At 40.2% G+C, this 23,720-nt stretch overlaps 1 protein-coding gene across 1 annotated transcript in view; it reads right to left on the bottom strand.

Annotated features, from left to right (window-relative positions):
• The window catches only part of LOC146004713 (multicopper oxidase 3-like), an 89,167-nt gene extending 66,463 nt beyond the window's left edge, over positions 1–22,704 (bottom strand). The window contains exons 1-2 of the mRNA XM_083143668.1: positions 22,602–22,704; positions 7,807–7,981 (exon numbers count right to left, since the gene is read on the bottom strand). Coding sequence (XP_082999794.1) covers positions 7,807–7,981; positions 22,602–22,683 — 257 coding nt within the window. The 5' untranslated portion in view covers positions 22,684–22,704. The remainder of the gene's footprint in view (positions 1–7,806; positions 7,982–22,601) is intronic.
• Positions 22,705–23,720: the final 1,016 nt, after the last annotated feature.

Here is a 23,720-nt window from a genome sequence, read left to right as displayed (position 1 = left end):
AGGGCGAAAGAATACTCAAGATGGAATTAGTTTTCACATTTTTCTTGCATTTTCCTTCCAGACGGCCAAGGCCACCTGCAGAGGGGGAACGGAGGGGTAATTTCAACCCCTTTCAAATTTTATGAAAGTACAAATATATTATAATATATTATACAGTCTCATCAAGTTCAATGCCGTAGCTAGGGGGTAGCGGGAGTCGGCCCTGAGCGCCGAACATCTAAGTGAGAAAAGTTTTAAAACAGAGAATGCCACGGCGGCCCGTGATATTATTTGCAATTAATGTTCGTTTGTTACGAGTTGGATGAATTGATTATGTAATGTATTTAAATAATATATATGCTTTAATGAAACTTCGAATATGTACACAATTTAGTGTTAGCATATGTATTTCTTATTTTACGTCGCTCCATGTGAAGAGAAAGTATTGTAGATGGAAATTTTACATGTCATATGTATGTACATTCGGAATGCATTCATCATGTACTTTCTTTCTTTCAAAATCAGTTTGTGTGCTTGTTTTCCGTTATTAGCTAATGTGAAATTGACGTGTTGAAAAAATATTTCTAATCCTCTGTTTCAACACAAATGCGTGAGAACCGACTTCTACCCCCTTCTTGCATGATTTATGAGGATAATAACACCTTTCATGCTACTTTATTACTATTATTGTTATTGTTGGCACGTTTATCAAGGTACTTGCACCCCCCCCCCAAACGAGGGTAACGGCAATGCCCCTGGCCCCTGGCTGGCTACGGCCCTGATGTTCGCAGTAGAATATATATATATATATATATATATACTTAGTTCATTCAAATGAAAAGGTCCATTTTATTTTTTCTGAAAAAGCGTTTTATACGAGACAGTGTGCATGCGCAAGTGTGTCCAGGTAGCACGTGTCCGTTATCTAATCACCTTCACTTTCTTCCCTCGATGTGGAACGCTGTGCTGAACAATGGAACTGCCATTAAGGGACGTGTCCAAGGAAGAACAGCGGGATGTCATTCGGTTTCTTCATGCCGAAGGAGTACATCCAGCGGACATTCATAGGAGAATGAAAGTTGTGTATGAAAAATGTGTATCGGACAAAACAGTGGGAAAATGGTGTAGGCGTTTTCGTGGTGGACGAAACACATTGAAGGACGATGCTCGGCCGGGACAGTTGAAATATCGCATTCCTGATTGGACAGTGGCTGCTATTGACAACCTTATTCAAGAAGACAGACGAATATCCCTGGCAGCCATTAGCGAACAAGTGAACGTCTCATTGGGTAGTGTGCATGACATTGTGAGGCACAGACTGGGTTACAGGAAAGTGTGCGCACAATGGGTGCCAAAGTGTTTGTCAGAGGAACAAAAATGTGCAGAATGGGAATGTCATTGGCTCATTTGATGCGATACAGGAATGAAGGTGAGGACTTTATCAGAAAAATCATTGCTGGAGATGAATCCATCTGCCCGTATTACCAGCCAGAATCAAGGAGGGACAGTATGGAATGGAAGCATACAGGATCACCAAAACCAAAGAAAAGCAAGTCACTACCTAAAGTCGGCAAACTTATGATGACAGTATTTTTCGATGACCAAGGGCTACTGCTAGTGGAGTTCCTTCCGGAGGGACACACAATTAACGCAAACACGTACTGTGAAACACTGCATCGTCTACGGACATCAATCAAGAATAAGCGTCGAGGAAAACTCAGCAAAGGCATCATTTTACTCCAGGACAATGCTCGTCCCCATACAGCCAGCCAGACACAGGATATGTTGCAATCATTCCATTGGAAAGTGCTAGACCACCCTGCCTACAGTCCTGACTTGAGTCTATGTGATTTTCACATTTTCGGACCTATGAAGAAACACCTCAGAGGACAACGCTTTGCCTCGAGTCCTGAGCTGCAGGAAGCTGTCAGGGAATGGTTTCATTCCCAGCACAAGGACTTCTTCTACCAAGGAATTCATAACCTTGTTTCAAAGTGGGACCAGTGTCTTACCTCATACGGTGAATATGTGTAGCCAACTACTGTAATAAAGATTCTGCAAGGAAATGGACCTTTTCATTTGAATGCACCATATATATACAGGGTGTTTCTAAAGGTCGTTTACAACACTTGGGAGGTGATTCCTCACACGAAAACAAGCAAAAAGTCTAAGTTCCATTTTTACGACTGAGGCTTCGTTTCCGAGATAGGAGCCTCGCAAAAGGTGACAAAGTGATCGTCACACCTAACTGGGACGAATACTATCACATATAGAGAGGCGGTTCCTAGGGAATCATAAAGGAATCGTATGTGCTCAGTCCGGAAGTCACTATGAAAAGTTCACTGCACGCATGCGCAATGGAGTCCTCAAAGGAATTTGGGATTTCCAGCAAGAACAATGCATGGAAAAGGTATGTAACGCAGGAAGAAGAACCGTGACAATGAGAAATGCGTTAAAGACAACACATCCCGACCTCAAACATCAAAACATGAGCACGGAACACAAAATCCGAAAAGTTGAGCACGGTTGCATACCCCAATTACACGCGAGGAATGAACGAATCATGTCATGTGGCATACGAGAGACACATTACTCCACCAGGAGGAGGGAAAGAAAAACACAATATCAGATGATTGCGACAACGTGTATTTTACACGCGACAACTACGTAATTCCCCCCCCCCACACACACACACAACAAACAACAAATGCTACAATGTCTTACGCACAGACCGTGCGTGTCACTGTACACCAACTGAAGATGTCACTTTCACCACACAAAGGGGAGCAATACCAAGAGTGTTCGCAAGCGATCACTGTGACGTAAAAGAGACCAGTTTTGAAAGCGTTGCGCAGGCAAGTCTGGCTCTCGTAGTCTACGTTTGACCTTCATGACTGCTGTACCCGCGAGAGGAGCTCGAAGGGTTGGTTCTCTCCGGCAGTCGTCCCAGTCGTGTTGCAGGTGCTGGGATATGATCAGCAGTTCGCTCTAGGTTGCCATACGCATTGAAGAGTACTACTGTAGTATGTTGTATTGGAAGAAGTTGACGTGGTGGAGTGGCAAGTCAAATATCGCAACAATTGGTCTGTGGTGTTCGTACGGTGATACGGCCAATTTGTGCAGTGTGCCAGTGTTAAACAAAAACGATACTTTGCAGTTCCAGCTCCCTATTACACAGATGGCTGCGTATACGACCCAGCAGCTAGCAGACATGCACCTCATGTATGGGGAGGCACGTGGTAATAGCCATGAGGCAAGGCGTCTTTATGGAGAACGCTTTCCACATAGACGTTTACCGTCTCACGCCTTCTTTCAGGTAGTGGACAGTCGACTGCGTGAAACAGGGTCAGTGTTTCCACCGCGGCAAGAAGTTGGAAGACCCCGAAGTGTACGCACACATCAGTTTGCAGAAGATGTGTTAACAGGGGTCGCAGAACATCCTGGCACCAGTACGCGCGTGCTCGCTTGGGCACGAAACACGTCTTATGTGAATGTTTGGCGAGTGTTGTCAGAGGAAGGAATGCACCCGTTTAAACTGCAGAAAGTAAAGAACTGTTACCTCGTGACTCTTGCCCTCGTATGGAGTTTTGCCAATGGTTGTTGCATCAGCTGGACACAAACCCTCACTTCGGGGCAAAGGTATTGTGGACATTTGAAGCCATTTTCACCAGGATGGATGTCTTCAATAGTAGAAACAGTCATGTGTGGGACTTTGACAACCCACATGCACTTTTTGTGGCCCATCAACATCACAGGTTTTCAGTGAATGTGTGGTGCGAGATAGTACATGATCATTTAATTGGATCATACATTCTCCCTGTAAGCCTGAATGGTCGCACGTATCATGCATTTCTTAGTGAGGTTCTGCCTGAACTGTTGGAGACCGTACCTTTGGCACTGCGGCAAGAAATGTGGTACCAACACGATGGGGCACCAGCTCATTTCGATCGTAATGTACGACATTTTCTTCATGACGAGTTTCGCAATAGGTTTATTGGTAGGGATGAGCCTGTGCTTTGGCCACCGAGGTCGCCAGATCTCAACCCTCTAGATTTTTTCTTCTGGGGAGAAATGAAAACCCTCGTATAAGACACACCTGTCACATCAGCTGAGGACCTCGTTGCTCGCATCAACGTCGCCGCCGCGACGGTAGCAGATACACCTGACTTGTTTGCTCGTAGTCGACAATCCTTGATTCGTCACTGTCATCTCTGCGTAGACGTGAACGGCAGACATTTTTAAAACCGTACGTGATTATCGCCCTCGGCAAATCCCAGTGAGAACACTCTTGGTATTGCTTCCCACCCCCTTTGTGTGGTGAAAGTGACATCTTCAGTTGGTGTACAGTGACACGCACGGTCTGTGCGTAAGACATTGTAGCATTTGTTGTTTGTTGTGTGTGTGTGTGGGGGGGGGGTAGTAGTTGTCGCGTGTAAAAATACACGTTGTCGTAATCATCTGATATTGTGTTTTTCTTTCCCTCCTCCTGGTGTAGTAATGTGTCTCTCGTATGCCACATGACATGATTCGTTCATTCCTCGCGTGTAATTGGGGTATGCAACCGTGCTCACCTTTTCGGATTTTGTGTTCCGTGCTCATGTTTTGATGTTTGAGGTCGGGGTGTGTTGTTTTTAACGCATTTCTCATTGTCACGGTCCTTCTTGCTGCGTTACATACCTTTTCCATGCATTCTTTTTGCTGGAAATCCCAAATTCCTTTGAGGACTCCATTGCGCATGCGTGCAGTGAACATTTCATAGTGACTTCCGGACTGAGCACATACGATTCCTTTATGATTCCCTAGGAACCGCCTCTCTATCTGTTATAGTATTCGTCCCAGTCAGGTGTGACGTTCACTTTGTCACCTTTTGCGAGGCTCCTATCTCGGAAACGAAGCCTCAGTCGTAAAAATGGAACTTAGACTTTTTGCTTGTTTTCGTGTGAGGAATCACCTCCCAAGCGTTGTAAACGACCTTTAGAAACACCCTGTATATTGTTGTTTACGACATATACTTATGGATCCTGTGCCACGGAAAACCTATTTCAATGTGTGTGTGGGGGGGGGGGGGGGCAACATTCGTAAATCTCATTCCATTGGCGATGTGGCTTACGAAGCTTTGAGTTCCCATTTTTAAGTAGTGAAAATCTATTGCAGTTGGCAACACTGCAGAGAGGTGTGCGCCCGGTGCAGTTTCTACTCGAAGCAACTACGTCATGCAGAGGGAGGGGCGTGCAGTTGATTGAATGAACGCACTGAGACCTACTAGGTATCTTACAACTGCGGGTACCCGGCGGGTTTTCAATGCCTGCCAAGAACGATCTGGGCAGGTGGTCAGGCAAGGTGCTCAAGCGAGGGTGTTGCGCAGGTTGCACGGCATTTCAGGAGCCATGTCTTGCGAACTGGTCTGCTCCAGGTCTTGTGCAGGCCTCTGAACTTCATGTAGATTGGACGACCTCTAAATTTATTCCCAATTGGCTGATTTTTTGCAGTAAAATATGCTCGTGGGGAAGGAACAACATTAGCAAGTATGAGACATTATTTATTTTTTTTGGACCTCTCTAATATATAAATACGTATATAGTGGTGTGTGTGTATGTGTGTGTGTGTATGTGTGTGTGTGTATGTTTACTACATTACAGCACATGCTGTGTCTCTCCAGACCAGAGAAAATTTCAGGATCCATTTATGGATCTACCCTAACGCCCCTCAAAAAAAAAATAGGTACGGACCTGACTTATAGCCAATAATACTTGATACATTTTATACACGCAGTCTCTCTCTGCACGTGGAATAAAAAAATCAACATAATCAAAACACACAGCGTGATCTATTCACTAAATAAAGCAAATGACAACTGGTGCAGATTTCACGCAGAACCTCTCTCTTATTAAACAACACGTAGTTACGTAGACTTGTCGTGTGTTGTGATTGGTGGTTGCAGAAGTATTTTCAGGCCATTGCATTGTGCTATAAGTGGCTATCCAACCGATGCACAGATATATGTCCAATTGATGCGCCATTTGGGAGCACAAAGTGGTGAGAATAATTGACATGGACAAAAGGAAAAAAATATAGTGTATTACCAGTGCGTAGTTAGTTCACTGAACTATCCAGCCTAATTATTGCCTATATTTGGGGGAGCAGGAAAAGGTTTATTATCTATTTGTCTTGACTCATCTCACCCAACAGGTCGTTAGGTGCCGGGGCTTGCCCTGAATTGATAGCTTCCTGGAGATGAGGCCTGCTCAAGGAAAGTTATATTATTCAGCATTTACTCAATTTAAGCATTTAGAGGCAGGCAAGTATCTAAAAGTATATTTCGGGGGGGGGGGTCCGAACCAAGTGTCTCACAAATAATAAAAATAATAAAGATGTTAAAATTAAAATAATTATATTAAATACGAATTAAAATACAATTAAAATTATATTGTTATTATTACACGAATAGGTAAAAAGACGGTATAAGAATAGAAATATAGTTAAGAGAGTAAAAAGTAAAAAAAAAAAGTAAAGTTGTCTCCTGTGCATAGCACCACACCATGAAGGCGTATAGGGGATGTGGGGGTAACGCCCCACACTTTCTTGATCCGGTCGTGAGTGGGGGTGATGTGATCAGCATCACGCGCCTGACCGCCTTTACCCCCTAGGGTTTCCCCCAGGGACCCATGTTATTCGACGCTGGGTGAGCGCCGGGGCCGCTTCCAACGTTAGAAAAGTTCCCGGATTTTAACCGGCCGGGGATCGAACCCGGGACCTTTAGCATGGTAGTCAGACGCGTTACCGACTGAGCCACCGCGGCCAACTTAGTTAAGAGAGTCATAATTTAAATAAAAAACAAATGCCTTGGCAAAGAAATTAAGGTCAAATAGATGAAGAATTTAATATTTATTGCATAACCAAAACGATATTAGATCCAGTTGGCGAAAAGTAAAGTCCCTGATTAATATATTATGATTATTATCATTAATAGTAGTGTGCAATCATAAATCTTTGGAACTGTCCTTCGAAAGGCGTATGATCCCAATGCAATCTTTGCCGTTCAATAGTTCAGAGCACATTATGAACTTCCGATTACGTAACAAATGCTAAACAAATATATTTTCATTATTTAATTTTAGAATTGGTAAGTCTTTCGGGTAGGGGGTTCCGGATCCCTGCGCCTAATACAACCTTGCTTAGAGAGCCATTTATCTTCGAAACAGACACTTGTGGCTGAAATAGGCGGAATTAAATATTAGTAAGAGAGGAAGTTTCTTTCAGAAATAATATGATGCGTATTTTTAACTTAAAAGCCTACGTTTTCTGGCTAATGAACGAAAAAAGGCATTTTAGGGCAAATCCTGGACCGAACAATAATATGTATGGCTACGTAAGACTGACAAATTTATCGTTATTGCTAAACAAAAGAGCATCACTTTTTGGGCCATTGTTTACCTACGCCAATGTAGTAAACGCACCTTTTATCAGCAGTCCCGTCTACTTCCCTGCACTTTTGGACTCTCTCTCCACTCGCGCCTCCAGTTGGTTACGCGGTGCAACACCGACTCGTCTACTTCGTTGTTTTGGTGTCAAGTAGTGTATGTGGTGTTTCCACTACGTTCTGGAGCGGTGTAGCGTGTGGTGTATGATCACGTGGTGCCTGCTAACTAATCAAATTAATGTTTAAGGAAGCAGACAGGCATTTGTTGAATCTTCTGAACTCGAACACCGCCATTCGTCTACTTGGATTGAACTTTTGTTTGCACCAGCCTCACACCGAGATACACCTGCACTACACCTGTTGTCAAAAAGTACAGCGAACCAGACAGGGCTAACATGCATACTTACTCGGTTAGAGTTGCGTAGTTCTCGAGGACAAAGTCGAAGAGGCAGGTGAGGGACTGGTCGGAGCAGGGCCTCGTGCACTCGCGGCCAGGTACGTCCCTCGTCCCTTGTTGCGATGCTCCGTTGTTCGGCTTGAAGAAGTTGAAGTCCGGAAACGCATCTTCGGAAACCTCACATGCTGCATAGAAAACAAGTTGGAATGGATGATATTCAACGAACAACTTCCCCCACAATTCATTGCGCGAAAACACGTCCGCCGCCATGATTCCGGCAAACGTTTCGGAGTTTGTTGGAAACACGTTTGATAAGCATTGCGATCACAGCTTTTGTGGCAGTGATTCAAGATACAAATATAACGATTACGTGCCAAATGTAGTCTTTCACATTTTGCTACGACTCTTAACAATGACCAGAGTATTTAAAAAGATGATTATACCACGAAACAACGTTATACAAAGCTACGTAACTGTAACATACAAAAAAGTACAGGACTATGGAGCCTGTTTCTCATAGAATCAATCGGGCCTATCCGATAGTGCAGTGGCTAATGATATCCCCTTGTAATCGAAGGATCCAAAATTCGATTCCCGGTGGAGGGAATTTAAAAAAAATATATATATATATTTTTTAAAGTGAACAAAAAGCAAACTTTGTCTCGTGAAAAAGATAATTTATAGAAATGTTCCGAATTACAAAATTGTGTACTATATTTTTCGAGTACTATATTATATTGTATTATATAGTATATATTATTTGTGTACTATATTATCATTGTGACATTTCCCATGTGCATTGAGACAGGCATAAAAGATATGCTGAAAAGTGTATACAAATATACGCATATTGCGAATACATCCGCTGATTGATAAGCAATATTTCAATTTCTTTAACATTATTAGAGATCGTACAGCAACCACACGCGTTGCAAAGCATGCAGATTTAAAGAGTAAGACAAAAGTTATATAACTCTAGCCATAAACACAGTACTACGTGCCTTTCAGATACGATTCATATTTCACCCCACATTGGAAAAATCACGCCATCTTAACCACCCAAAAAACTGTATGTATGAAGGCATGCTGTTCTTTCACAATTAATACATAAAAAATGGCACACGTAAACAACGCATTGATTTATCAAAAGAGAACTTCATTTGAAAATATACAATTAAAAATAAACATAGGATAATTTTCATGCACTTGTTTCGCTTCACGCTTGCTGTGGCTTGCCGGACTGACTGCCGGACCATGCGGTTTTGGCCAAATTTCCCATCATGACCTGCGCCGCCGACGTCACATTGAATATCATCCATTGGTTAATTCAGTGGTTCCCAAAGTGTATTCTAATATTTTTACTGAAATTATATGATTGTTCCAAATATGTGCTTATTTAGTACATTTTACATATATTTACAATGTTTCTGAATTTGAAATATGTCATTATTTTTTAACTTAAGGCAAGCAACCCAACCACACTAACTGAGCATTGGAAGTCTTAAATAGGCCTACATTCTGACTTGGGCGCCGCGGGAAAATCTGGAAACAAAAAGGGCGCTGTGAAACAAAGAAGTTTGGGAACCCCTGCGTTAATTGATGGCGTACGTTTCGTAGTAGACAAATATTTTGCACGGGTAACTAAGCTTTCTGCAACCAAGGAAAGCGTATCATTTTACCATTAATGAACAAATACAAACAAACCACAATCAACGGGAATGCAACAGTAACATGTCGGCGAGCGTTACTTCACTTTAACTTTTCCCTCTTTCATGACAGTTTTCTCTTGCTCTCCAGCGAGGAGATTAGAGGTGCTATTTTTTTCTCAGGGTCGTACAAGGATGGATATTTTTTCCATTCTGTGTTACATTTCCACACTCTGTGTAGCTCCTTCCGAGCAAAAAGACAGAAAAAACTTGAAAATTTCAATAAAACTGAAAATGTGTAGGTCCAGTGCATTCTAAAAGTGTTGCAGTTTCTAAATGATTTCTATGGCCAGTGAAGGTTAGATTCATGGCAATGAGCCTGCGTTCACAATCAGCTGGAGATATCTGCACAATTTTGATTGATTTCAGATAATAATTTATTCAGGTGGATATGTGCTTTAGATTTTTCTTTGTAGGTACGAAAATCTTAAACTAGTGACGAACTCATGCTTTCACTTATATTAAAGTTCACCTGGCATGTCACCATAAAACACACGTTCACAAATAATGAAATGTTATGTATATGCATTTATTATGATTACATGCGAAATGAGCCTACGTCTTCAAACGTGTCAAAAGGCCAGGAAGAAGTTTAGAACGGAATTTAGTATATTTAAATTTGAGGGACATGCAATAGAACTGATCGGAGAACTGTATTCATTTTTAGGTGAAACGAAAGATTTTTAAAAAAGTGATGAGTGAAGACAGGTTGTTAATTTCTATAAAACGATAGAACAGACCCAGCATACGGTCCGTGTAACGATGTTCTCAGAACTGGGAGAGTTTCTCATCAAAATGACACCTAGGTCCTCCTGTGCGGCAATTATTTGAACACGATGATCATTTTATAAAGTATTACGGTGTTTAATGCGTTTTTCTTTAAGCAGAAGGTCATCGTTGCACATTTTTTAAGGATTAATTTTAAGTTCCATTATTCACACACACATTTTTATCAGAAAATTTAAATTCTGTTTCAGAAGTGCCACGTCACTGAAATTTGATATTTGAATATATATTTTGAAATCTTTAGCGAACAGGAGAAGGATTTACATAAGTAGGAAAGATATCCTGGAATATTATCAAGGAAAACGATGAAGATAAGAGTTCCAAGAATATTGCCTTGGGGTACATAGAAGGATACAACTTGATAAAAAGAACAGGTTTCACAGAGTACAACTTTCTGTTGTCTATTTTGGAGGTAGTGTTTGAGCAGAGAGAGAACTTTTCCATGAATATTTGATAGGTGATATAATTTATGAAGCAGGTAATTGTGCTCTACAGTCAAAAGCTTTATAAAATCAAAATACGTATATATTACATTCAATTGGGATTCTTCAGACATAGAGTTGATAGCGTCGGATAATAAAATGATCAAGTTGGTTAAGCAGCAACTGCCTGGTATGAAGCCGTGCTGTGCTGTATTTACAAATGGAGAGGTAAATTTGTACGGTCGGTTCTCTATTATCTTTTCGCAGGCGATGGAAACTGGTGATAAGAGAGAAATGGGTGTATAAGAAGTAACAGCCCTTGTCTCCAGATTTATATAACGGCACCACGTTAGCCTATTCCCAAGTATCCGCGAATGTGTCCTCATTGAAACATCTGTTTAATAAAATGGAGAAGAGGATAGCGAGAAAAGAAGCAGAATTTTTGAGGAAACGAGAAGTGATTTCATCAGGACCATTCGCGCGATTTCCAAGCATTGAAGATAGGATATATTGCAATTCTTCTGGAGACGTGGGGAGAGATATTAGAGAGTGACAGCGCACTGGAGTAAGATTGGGAAGTGAAGAAGCCAGCGTATTTGAGGCTGTTACACCCCACCTTCATGAAATTTAAAGATGCAACGTTTAGAATGTTAAATATATAAGAAATACATTTGTCACATTATGACGCAATTTCGTAATTTGTCCGAATGGTTATTGACAAACCTAACAAGTTTCTGTTTCGGTCGCTAGGAGATACGAGTTATTTATTAGAATGATGTAAGTTGTTTAAAATGTGTGATTTTGTGAGTGTAAAAGAGTAAGGAAGATTTTCAAGTTTAATACAGGTTTCTCTCGAAAAGGAGTTTTCTTTTCTGATTGTACATTGGGTGGATTAGCATAAGTGGAAGTTTCATTGGGTGCTGATTGTATAAGCTTTTGATAATTCATCGAAAACGCTTTAAAGTGGATCCTCACGTCTGAGGCGACCTCACAGTAGCCCAGAAAGTTTTGTGTTCTCCGCAAAAGAGTAACAGTAAGTGTATTTAGATTGATAAAGACTCTTAAGAAGACTGTATAATGAAAAAAATGATCAGCTTTTTCAGAGTCCTCTGCGTGTACTGAGTCATGTTTTACTTTGAAAGGTATTCCAGAATATTGCCTGCTTGAATTAATGAGTGACCAGAAACGTTTGGGATTTGATTTGATTTTGTTTGTGGTGTTGGCCATTTAGGGCTAATAATCGTTGATCAATGCACACACTCAGTATTAAATACTTTCACAGCTTAGCTTCTCTATGGTGGATAATGCCACTGTTGGCTATGTTTACTAATATACCGCAATCCTTAAAAACACTTATGTTGATATTGATCAGTCGTAATGGGGAAGAGGGGTGTAAGGGGTGACCTTCTACGTAGAACACCCTGGACTGAATTTTGCAGACTAACAAGGCTCTGGCGTATGGTGCTACGGCCAGGATAATCTCCGTAGGACTGTGTGTGTGTGTGTGTGTTTGTGTGTGTGTGTTGACGTGTGTTTTGTCTTTGTTTGTCCCTTTATAGCCTCAGCTTTTAACCCAGGTAAGGGAAATTTTGGTTTCAGGCGCTTATATTTTTATTATGATAAGATTACGTATAACGTGACGGGTGCAAAATATCCTAAGTGCTGAGGCACCCAAAATTTTAATTGAAATTCAAATGGGAAAGATTTTTAAACTCAAAGAAATGAAAGGAACACTGGGATAGCCGCTTCCAATCCTCACGACTGTCAGATAACAATGGTCCGGAAATCAAGCGGTTTTGTCTCCATCTATGCTAATCGCGGGCTGCGGAACCAACTGTCGGCTGTCCTACATAGCTCCATCTGTCCACCAATCGTCTTCGCAGGTGCGTGGCTAGATGAGTGTCAACTATCAACATCCTCATTTGCGAAGTAAAAGCTGTAGCGGTAACATCGCTCTCCCATTACAACGTTGCCAAGTGTATGCCTGTTATTGTCAGTTGTTTTTATTAGCTTGTTTGAGTGTTTTGTGCGCTAACTTTCCCTACTTTGTGGACTATTGTAAAAATTTATCCAATAACGTCGCCAATCGACTCACCTTCTCTCTCCCCTATTTTACAGTACGTTAGGCAACATGCTGTGTATTCGACGCTCATTTGTCCCGCCAGCAACTTTAGGTGCCTTGTGACACGAAAATGTCAGTCGAAGAGAATTTTTCGTTCTCGCTGATCGCAACGATCTCTGAATCGTCGTTTCCCAGCCACCAGGTGGAAATGCAACCGGTGTAATGTGTTTGTGGTTATTTTATTCTACATGCAGTGATGAGCATAAGTGACAATATTAATAAAGGAACATTTACGCCGATACTTCAAGATTTATTGAATGATATGGATGTTTACAAAACGATTTAAGGTTCCTATTTGCAAATCTAAGTTTTTTCTAGGCATGATAGAAAGACTGGAAACTTTTATATAAAAACTTTGCGAAAGAGTGAAGGACGTTAGTGAAGTTGAAAGGAAATTGAACATACCATCAGCGAGACGCTTGCACCTTGACGTTTGTTTTAAATAACAAGGGGTACCAAAAGCCAGTGATGTAGTCCCAACTTTCCCACCGATCAGTGTTCGAAGTAAAGGGGGATACGGGGGATAGTATCCCCCACCTAGCACAAATTTTGCAAAGCATTCCCTGAGCTGTCACATAAGAGCATCCCCCAGCTAACTCAAAGACTCGTCTAAACATCCTTCCAGCTAACATTTTCCACTTCACGCTAAGTTTCGTGAAACCATTAGTGGAAACAATGTTCACATTAACTTTGTTGTTTTAAGTCCACTTAACGCACAGTAAGGCTAATCGGGACTTCACCTACAGTTTAAAGTGAAATTCGAACCACTATGTGCCTCCACCGGGTATCGAACCTGGGACCCGTCAATTGCAAGGCGAAGACGCCATCGGGGAGGCTCCATTAACTTTGGATTATGTTTCCATTATAAAGGATTAGATCGATTGATTTACAATGAACTTTACAAGAAATTGCCATTCATGTTAGAATACTGATGATGATGATCTATCTATAGTTGGCCTATAAGAGGCCTATGCGTATATATCGTCGATGTTTTCACGAACTGGCGAATATGTCAACTCGCCTGCATCACGAACCGGCGAATGTACAAAATTTGACATTTTGAGTTTTTGACGCTGTATATGTTGGAACAACTTCTACTTTGCTCTCACAAAGTTTCAAGTTTCTATTAAATATTGCTTAGGAGATAAAGATGGACAACGTTTTGACGAATATGAAAACTAGTATTGTGATAATTTCACGAACCGACGAATATGAAATTCGCCGCTTCGTGGAGAAAAAAACATGATATCATTTTACAATCCATTTAGGATGTGTCAGTTCGACTACATTTTGCCTAACGGATGCCGCTGTAATAAAACGTTTTAAATTTCATTTTTTTCATAAGAAATATAACCCATTTGTAAGATATCAGAAAACATGTAAGGCACAGTTGTTTGTGTTTCTATTGGAACAATGTACAGTTTATATTTTGAGACTTTCAATGAAATTGGCAATCATCTGGTTTACTTCTCGCAACTAAATTATTTCAAATGGTTTATAAAAGATATGCCATATTATTTTGAAGAATAGCCAGCCTTCTAGTGGTGTGGTTCGTTGTGTAATTATTCAGAAGATATGAATAAGGACGTGCTTGTGAAGTGGACTGATGGCAGTATTAAAATCTTCAGAAGCCAAGAACTTACACTCCCCCATGGAATGAAGAAGTTGCAATATGGAGCGAAAGTGAAAATGTGGTGGGATCCTGAGAAAATTTATTATGAAGGTGTTGTGATTGGGATGGAAGAAGATTCTGAAAGTGGTGATACAGGTGATGAACTTCCTCTGTCAGTGCCAAAGAAGAGCTCAGGTGGTGTGATCAATGACTCGAGTGCAGTAGTTCGTGACGTTGACAGTTCTTCAGAAACGTTAGCGGATGATGAGGACAAGGATCATGATTTTGTTATATCTTCCAGTGATAATGAATCGTCCGCACATTCTTCACCGAGGAATGTTCACGCTGTATGTAGTTCCTTGTATTGTGAAGAAGAAATATTTCCTGCATGCGAAACGTGTCAGGATTTGGTTTGTTACAATCACTTCATATTGGATTGCGCCGAGCACAACAGAAGTGTCAGTGTTAGACAAGAGAAAAACAAACTCTCCGGGATCAAGCCACACAGATTTTAAAGTAGATGGTTCTGAAAAGGAGGATGTTACTCCAGTAAAGCGAAGGGTTTCCGAAAAGGAAAAAGTAAGAAAAATGTAAAAGCCTGTCGTTATTTGGATTATGAGTATGTAAGTGAAAAGAGTCATCAAGTTATTCCTTCTCGCAGATTGCTTCGTCCACGTTGTGAGTCACGGACATGCCAAACAAGAGGATTGAAGTGCAACGATTTTGATTACAACACAAGAATGAAACTTAATAACGTTTATTATAATTTAGGAAATGTTTCTCGACAACGAGAATGGTTGAGTAAGTGCATCGCTTCCAATGCTCCTGTAAGGTCAACGAAGTCAGAAGACAAAAAGAGGAAGGAAAGAACGCTTCATTATTTTTTTACCAGATGACCATAACGTAAGACAAAGAGCATGTCGTAAAATGTTTCTTAACATACATGCAATTGCTGAGAGACAAGTAAGGACAATGCTAATGAAGTTAAAGAACCAGTGCATGGTAGAAGAAGAAAAGAGAGGTGGACGTCAGACAACGTTAAAAGAAAGAGACGAAAAATGCGTACAGATATTAAAAAGCACATAAATATGTTCCCTAGGATGGAATCTCATTTTTGCCGCAGAAGTTCTAGCCAACAGTACTTGTCGTCCAACTTAAGTATTGCAAAGATGTATGAACTATTCAAAAAATAATTTCCAAACAGCTCGGCATGTTACTCCTTATACAGATCAGTTTTTAAATGTTTGAAGTTAAAATTTCGTTCCCCAAAAAAAGATCTTTGTGGTTTGTGTGAGACGTACAACTCATTGAAATCATCTAATTGTTTATCTAATCATTCTCACTTGATTGAAAAATATAACAGGCACATACAGGAAAAACAGAAGGTGAGGGAAATTAAAGGTGCGATGAAAAATACAGCTGTACAAAATCCACAGGAGTTCGTGGCTGCTTGCTTTGACATGGAGCAAGTCATAAATCTACCACAGAGCAAACGAACTGAACTGCATTACAAAAGAAAATTATCAGCCTACAATTTTACAATTTATGAATTAGCTAGTAAAAGCGATCATTGCTACGTTTGGCTCGAAGGATTAGCGAAAAGAGGTCCGAATGAATTTGCAACAAACTTAAGGAAGTTTCTGCTGATGAAAGATGAACAAGGTGTAAAACAAGTAGCGTTCTTCGCCGATGGCTGTGCATCTCAGAACAAAAACAGTATCCTGCCTTCTATGTTCGTTTATTTTTTAAACAATGAAGCACACAACATCAACACCATACATGTTTTCTTCTTCGAAACGAGTCACGGACAAAGTGAAGGTGATGCTATTCACAGTTCAATTGAAAACGCACTTCGACGGAGTGAAGATATCTTCATCCCTGCCCAATTCATCCCCGTAATCAGAATGGCAAGAAAGAAACAACCATATGTTGTTCATGAGTTGCATACTAAAGACGTCTTAGATTGGAAACAATATTCGCAGTACCTGCGTATCCTAAAAGTTAGAACAACAAATGAGGGTCAACCCGTGGACTGGACAAAAGTCATGCAAATTCAAGTGCGCAAGGGTTGTCCCAATATATTTATAAAAACATCGCATAACCTAAACACACACTCAAGTATATCACTTCCTAATCCACGCAGTGCTAAAGAGGACAATTTATCACCAAGGGCTTTTACTTCAAAGCCAAAACTGCCTATGAAAAAATACCAGGACTTGCTGTCATTATGTCAAGGAGTAATACCAGTAATTTCTCATCCTGATTATAGAGACTTCTATGTCAGATTACCTCACTAATTGTACAACCATTTTGCGTCTATTAACTTTGTACTTGATAACAGACTAGTGTTGGTCAATGTATTACTATTTTGTTCCTTACATTTTATTTCCTGAATTTTATTATTCTTGACATTTATTTGCGGGTACGTCTAGTGTTGTGTGAATTTCTCTGTTTCTCACTGTTACGTATTAAACTGTTATGATTAGTGTATTAAGGATTGGCCTAATATTTAACTCTGTATAAATATCCAATAAATAAGTTGAAAGTTTTAGCCTTGAACTGTAGAATTCGCAGTTTTCACGAACTGACGAATAGATTCAATGAAATCCTTTGTTCATTTATTGTTCATTAAAATTCTTTCAACGGTGTTCTTTCTCATATGAACTACCTTCTCACACAGCATTTATTGTTATCTCAAAATATAGTTTAGCTCGAATATTTTTTTCAATGATTCGCAAGTAACGCAAAATTGGCTACTTTCAACTTCGTTTTTCTCAAAATCAATATTTTGCACATTCGCCGGTTCGTGATGCAAGGGAGTTGACACATTCGCCAGTTCGTGAAAACATCGACGATATGTAAGGCGCGGAACGTTCATGGAAGCCGCGCTTACAATCTAATAGTTCCAGTAATATGTTCGTAAATATGTGGCAAAATAAAATTCTTCAACATTTTGTAGGTTCAACTGTGGTTCAAAGTGGACTCCCCGATGGCCCAGAGATAGCGTCGTCGCCTTGTAATTAAGGGGTTCCGGGTTTGATAGCCGGTGGAGTCACATAGTGTTTCGGATCCCACTTTAAACTGTAGGTCCAGTCCCGATTAGCCTTACTGGAATAAAGTGGACTTAAAACACCAGTTCAATCAATCAATCTGGTTCATAGTGCTCAAAACTCCTGTTTATTAGGTTGTAACACTTAAGCATAAGGGGACCAAGGTCCATCGAATCGTTGTTTTCCCTGGTGAGGAAAACGCTTCACGGACATTACCAAGCGACACATGGGGATCTCACTATCTGCCTTAGAAACCTCGACACTTTGGGTTTTCAGAAGTGCTCGCCGAGCAGGCGCAATGCATACGATCAATTCCTCGTTAATGCACACTGCGATGTCCGTTGAACCGTGGAAACTATGTGACGTCACTGCAATTCGGTGCGTGCCGTGTTGCCACGTTACACTTACATCATTACTCCGCTGAACAAAAATCTCTACATAATCTGTTCCGCAATATGAATTGACAATGATTACGTATTTTAAAAACAGAAGCAAAGAGCTTAAAAACAAAACTAATATTGTATTCGTAGGACTACCCAATCCTAAGTAAAAGTTGTTTCTCAAAATTGGTATGAATGGTTTTTTGACCATCTTTAAATTTCTGAAAATCTTAACGCATCTCCACCACGTAACGAACTCTGAGGTTCGTGGGATCAAACCAAGAACCTTTAACCGTTGATGTGGGTGACATAGCTCATTTAATCATTCATTCTCAACGGTGAGCACTCGCCCCTGGCAGATAACTTAATGGTAATGGACGAGAGTTTATTTTTCACACTTGGAAATGGCAAAACACAAGCTAGTGGATTTATGCCTTCAAGTCTAGCTCAACATGGTTGGAAAGAACTATACCTGTCTGTCTCTGATGGAATCTGATCGACCGCTCAATCTCCTCAGTTGCTACTTGTTCGATGACTCCAGGCAAAACACCCCACACCGCCCGTTGCTCTCAGATTTGTTCTCTTCCCTGTAACCCTGGGCATTGTCCTGCAAATTCCAGTTGCTCAGCACCTTAACACTCGGCTGGACCTTTGGCAACTGAATGGGCGATTTTTTCAAATTTTCTTCTCCATTCGAAAAACCGCTGTGATATTCTAAAATCTTAATAATCACATCAGCTTAGAATTCCTTCTAGAGCATTGAAGTGAATTTTCGTGTAGTTTGCTTTCAATGTTATCTAAATATTATCGATAGTTTTGAGATTACGTAAGTCTATTAAACTTTTGATAATATCTAAATAACAGTAAAAACACACGAAAATTCACTTCAATGCTCTAGAAGGAATTCTAAGCTGGTGTAATTTTTAAGATTTTGGAATATCACAGCGGTTTTTCGAATGAAGAGGAAAATTTGAAAAAAATCGCCCTTTGGCAAAAAGGTACAGTCGAGTTTTAACTTTGGTAAACCAGGAAGCTTTGTTAATTCCTGACATGGCATTCTTTAAATGCCTCATAGAGCAACGGCCGATGACTGAGGTTCAGAATCCTGGCTTGATATGATTCCCTATTTAGAGGAGATTGATATAAAATTAAGCTTTGTGTTTAAATCATTTCTGTCTGCACCCTATTAAGATTTCATCACGATCAAACCAACCGTTTCATATTTAGAGCATTTAAAAGCGAGCGATCGTTTGCAAAACTCAATAAAAACAGGCACTTGTCTTGCTCTCACGATAAGAAATTGAAGGCATACTTGAAAAAGTATTTGGTTAGCGTAGATTAACGCAGAATTGAATCATTTATTTCAGAAACTCCTATCGACCGTTTCTGGAGAAAACGATGGTTGCACAATTTCATATAGCCCTTGCCAAGACGCATCGTTTGATCATGTAACTGTGTACGTACGCTTCGCAGCTGCATTATACATGTGACCATTTCTTTTCGCTTTAAAAATATATTTTGTAATTTATTTTGCAGATACTGTGTGAAAATAACTAAAATTATATATTTTATACAGTACATTCATGAAGATATGGAAATTTCTATCTAATTTAAGGGGCTCTAGCTTGATTGCTGCCTCCTTACTTTCTATACTAGAATGTCATGATCACTTTTCTCTTTCTACACAGAATAACAAAATAAATAACACAAGTAGCTATATTATTCACAAATTTGCATATTACAGCCCTAAAAAGTCATACTTGGAAAATCAACACAAGAAATGTCAAGTGTTTATCCTTTAAATTGGTATTTTACAGGGACGTAGCTAGGTTGATCCGTTTGGGGGGGGGGGGGGAAACGTAAGATTTTTTCCATCAAACTATTATAAATTAACAAACTATTTATATACCTATAGTCCCATGCTGTATACATACATATTATATATATATATATATATATATATATATATATATATATATATATACACACACACACACACACACACACACACACTTGGAAAGAAAAGGATCAAGGGCCTCCCCGTTGGCGCATGGTAACATCGTCGCCTTGTAATCAAGAGATTCCGGGTTCGATACCCGGTGGATGCTCATAGTGGTTCGGATCCCAGTCCCGGTTAGCCTTACTGTGTATAAAGTGGACTTAAAACACCAACTCAATCAATCAATAAATTGGAAAGGAACATCATTTTCTTCTGTAGCCCCCAACAGTCTACGGACATACTCTCGCGAAATACACAGCCATTATTTGGGAAACTAAATGCAGAATGAACTGATTAGCTTAATGGCTTATACACCAAGAACAATGTTATTAGTCTTTAAGATTTGTAAATTTGCTGGAAGAAAATTGAGAAGTAGATAAAACCCATTTCCGTGGTTTTAGATATAAAGACCTGGAACCAGGTGTACAAGTATCGGCAACAGTGCAAATATGAAATGTGCGCGTAATGAGTTCAAGCTAGGCATCTCATGTATACAGTTCATACCGGAATCGAATCGGGTATATCTTAGTTCAAGGGCGGGCCCGAGTCTTCTATGGCATCTGATTGTTCACTTGGGAAATGATGACGATAAGAAATTATATGCACACGTCTAATTTCTTAAAATTAATCTTATTTGTGTGTGAAAAATTGGATATATGATGGCACTGGATAAAACAAAGTTCCCACACGCTCAAATAATTACGCTCTCGTCTTTGGTTCAGCAGGTTCAACAACCTGCCCGGGTTCGATTCCCGATGGAGGCACATAGTGGTTCGGATCCCCGATTAGCCTTACTGTGCATACAGTGTACTTAAAACACGAACACGATAATTGGAAGGTTTTAGAAGGACTAAACATGTATTTTTATGCATCGTACAACTTTGCTTCTTTTCACCCTACTTTTACAGTTTTTCTTCCTAAGAATTCCACTGACTGAGTATAACACGCTACGAAACCAAAGCTTCAAGGTTCGGACATTGGACAGGTGTGGTTGTATCATGTATGTCCCATCGCCATTCCTTCGGCTCATCATTCATCCTCATCGTCGCATTTAACCCAAGAGATAGAAAAGCGGCGTAATATATAAATGATTGATTTGTTTATTTTACTTCGTTTTTCTGACACTTTTTGGCTAATCGTGAAGATGAAGATGAAAATGAGTGACGTGAAATTGATGAGCAGACCATCATAAAGAACACACACGCCCAGAACCCAGAACCCCTGGCATCGTAATGCACCTTGTTAACCGCTGCACAACAAATACAAACAGAAAATAATTGATAAGCTATTTGCTTCTCCATAACTCATGATTATAAGCGTATTATAAGTATTATTCGCTCCATGACTAGGGATTAATTATATTTGTATGTCTAGCCAACCTAGCCACCGAAGCAGCAGCAGCTTCCGCATTTGCAGGTGGAGGCTAAATGAAGAAAATCACAGAAAGTCAGAAATATATACATATTTTGTAACATAATGCTTATAGAGCATGCAGACGGCTGTAAAAACAATTGCTACATACCTAGTTTCCTTCCTTAATTGAAATGTGGTTTATTCTTCATTATACATGAGAGCAACCACCCTGGGAGTCGAACCCAGGATCTTTTGTGATAGTCAAACTCTCTTTTAGATATCAACTGTCCACCAAATCAACAGATGAACCGACCGCTTCGATGTTTCTCGGAATTTTCAGAAAGTAGCCTTTCCCTCCTTGCAGGGCAGGTCATTAGCAGGAGGGCTGAGTGCATGTGAGAAGAACCGCTGTCATTCATTCCCGCGCCAAAAAAGGGACAAGCAATAGAATTCTGTTTTTGGAAATTGAAACGCATGGGGATATCTTTTCTGAACCATAAAATAATTAACGTAGGAAGTTCTAGCCACCCGTAGCTAAATCTTCCTGCTTGTGTCGTCCTTTCAGCGCCCATGGAGCCAGTGCAAGGCCAGATGAAGAGAAAGTGCGGGTTTTGGGGGGATCCTGGATCTGGTGTGCAGCAGGGAGGAAAAGTGAATTTGCAATAGGTCTCAAGACTTCCCTGACCGGGGCGGACTACAAAACCATTAACTGGGCCTCCCCGATGGCGCAGTGGTAGCGTCGTCACCTTGTACTCAAGGGGTCTCGGGTTCGATTCCCGGTGGAGGCTCATAGTGGTTCGGATCCCACTTTAAACTGTAGGTCCAGTCCCGATTAGCCTTACTGTGCATAAAGTGGACTTAAAACAACAAATCAAATCAAATCAAATCAAAACCATTAACTGCATCCCGTCCCAATACATATGTTTGTGTTCAACAAGCAAGAAAGAGGGAAATAAGAAAGAAATGCCTTGCTTGGGTTCGTTCTACTGAAAATTGAAGAAGTGTTTCAAACTGCAAGCAAAATTTACTGAAGAATTATTTTGCAATATTTGTCATCAAAGTAAAATTTCCAGCAAATACAGAACAGTTTCCCAGGGCCACGTGTACGTTTGCCGGGGCCAGTGCCCCCGCGTGCCCCCCCCCCCAACAACGTCCCTGGTGTTTTATTCAGTTAAGTTGTTACTTTATTCATTTAATATTCATTCTTCCTCATTTACAGGATTATCTTAATGCATGTGGATCGCAGACGTTAAATAACAAAGTACCAAGAAAATACAAATTAGATAATACCCGTCATCAACTTATTTCAGTACTCGCTACCATTGGATAAAATATAAACATGTACAAATCAGATGTATACTTCCATAGTACTCACATACTAATTTCAGGACTATTGCCACCAAAACCGTAGGCACCATTTCAAATTGTTTAGAAATACTTAGAGCGCCACGACCCATGTTGACTTCTTGCCTCGTGTGTTTTCTCCAAGTACTCGTAATACCGTTGTTTGAAACATTTACAAGGGAATGAAGGGTCATACTATCTTTATTTCCTTCTGGTTTCTCCTGTTTAATCAAACGGTAACGCATGAAAAATAGATATTTCACAATCGCAAGTAAATTGCATTCTTATCTACAGGCCAATTTACACGTACGTGTATTTTCTTTGTCCTGTTGAGACCGGCTTCCATTGCGGAGGGGTTCAAATATATTGCGATAATGTAGTACGACGAACTTTTCTGAGAAACACGCCATGTAGTGGTATTTCCGGTTCATTTGAATTGCCATATTGTTGTGGTAAATGTCTATATCATTATTATTGTTTTTTTTTTAAAAAAAAAACATGTTTCTTGTTTTTAGTGGATTTTTAACTGACTTTCACTAACTGAGATATTTCATATGTAATTATGGTTCGAGCTTTTCTAAGTGTTTTTAGAAATGAAATTCCGTTTCTCCTACAATAAGCTCGTTCTGAAATAAAAATTATTCCTTGGGTGATAATGAGATCATATCTCCACATTTTATATCTTTTTAATAAACTGATAATGAGGATAATTTATAATAATAGGCTGGTATTTAAACTGAGCTGAGCGCCTCCCTGGGGAGGCGGAGAGATTTCGCAGGTCAGGCGCGAGAACTTACGAAGAAATATTTATTTTTCCTGAAAGTTTAAAACATACTAGCAAAAAATATATCAACATCTTCTTATGTATTGTCACAACTAACGTTAGTGCTCACTGCAACATTGTGTAAGAAGATAACCATACCCAGATAGCACAGACAGTTTGCTGAAAGCATGAAGCAAGCTTACCATGACAAACTAAAGCCCCTATCACACGGAACTGGATTTCTAGTTGGAATGCCCTAGTTGGCGCTGAACTAACTTTCTAGGTAGCAATCATGGCCGCCTGGCTGACTGCTTGACTGATTTGGAGGAATAGGACATGTTCTAATTGCTACTTGCTTTCCTCGACTGGATTCTGTGGAGCAGCCAA

This window comes from Lepisma saccharinum, chromosome 22, assembly GCF_977018435.1.
Source record: "Lepisma saccharinum chromosome 22, izLepSacc3.1, whole genome shotgun sequence".
Classification (NCBI taxonomy): domain Eukaryota; kingdom Metazoa; phylum Arthropoda; class Insecta; order Zygentoma; family Lepismatidae; genus Lepisma; species Lepisma saccharinum.
The sequence above is the reverse complement of the archived record's forward strand: the minus strand, read 5'-3'. Positions and strand labels throughout refer to the sequence as shown.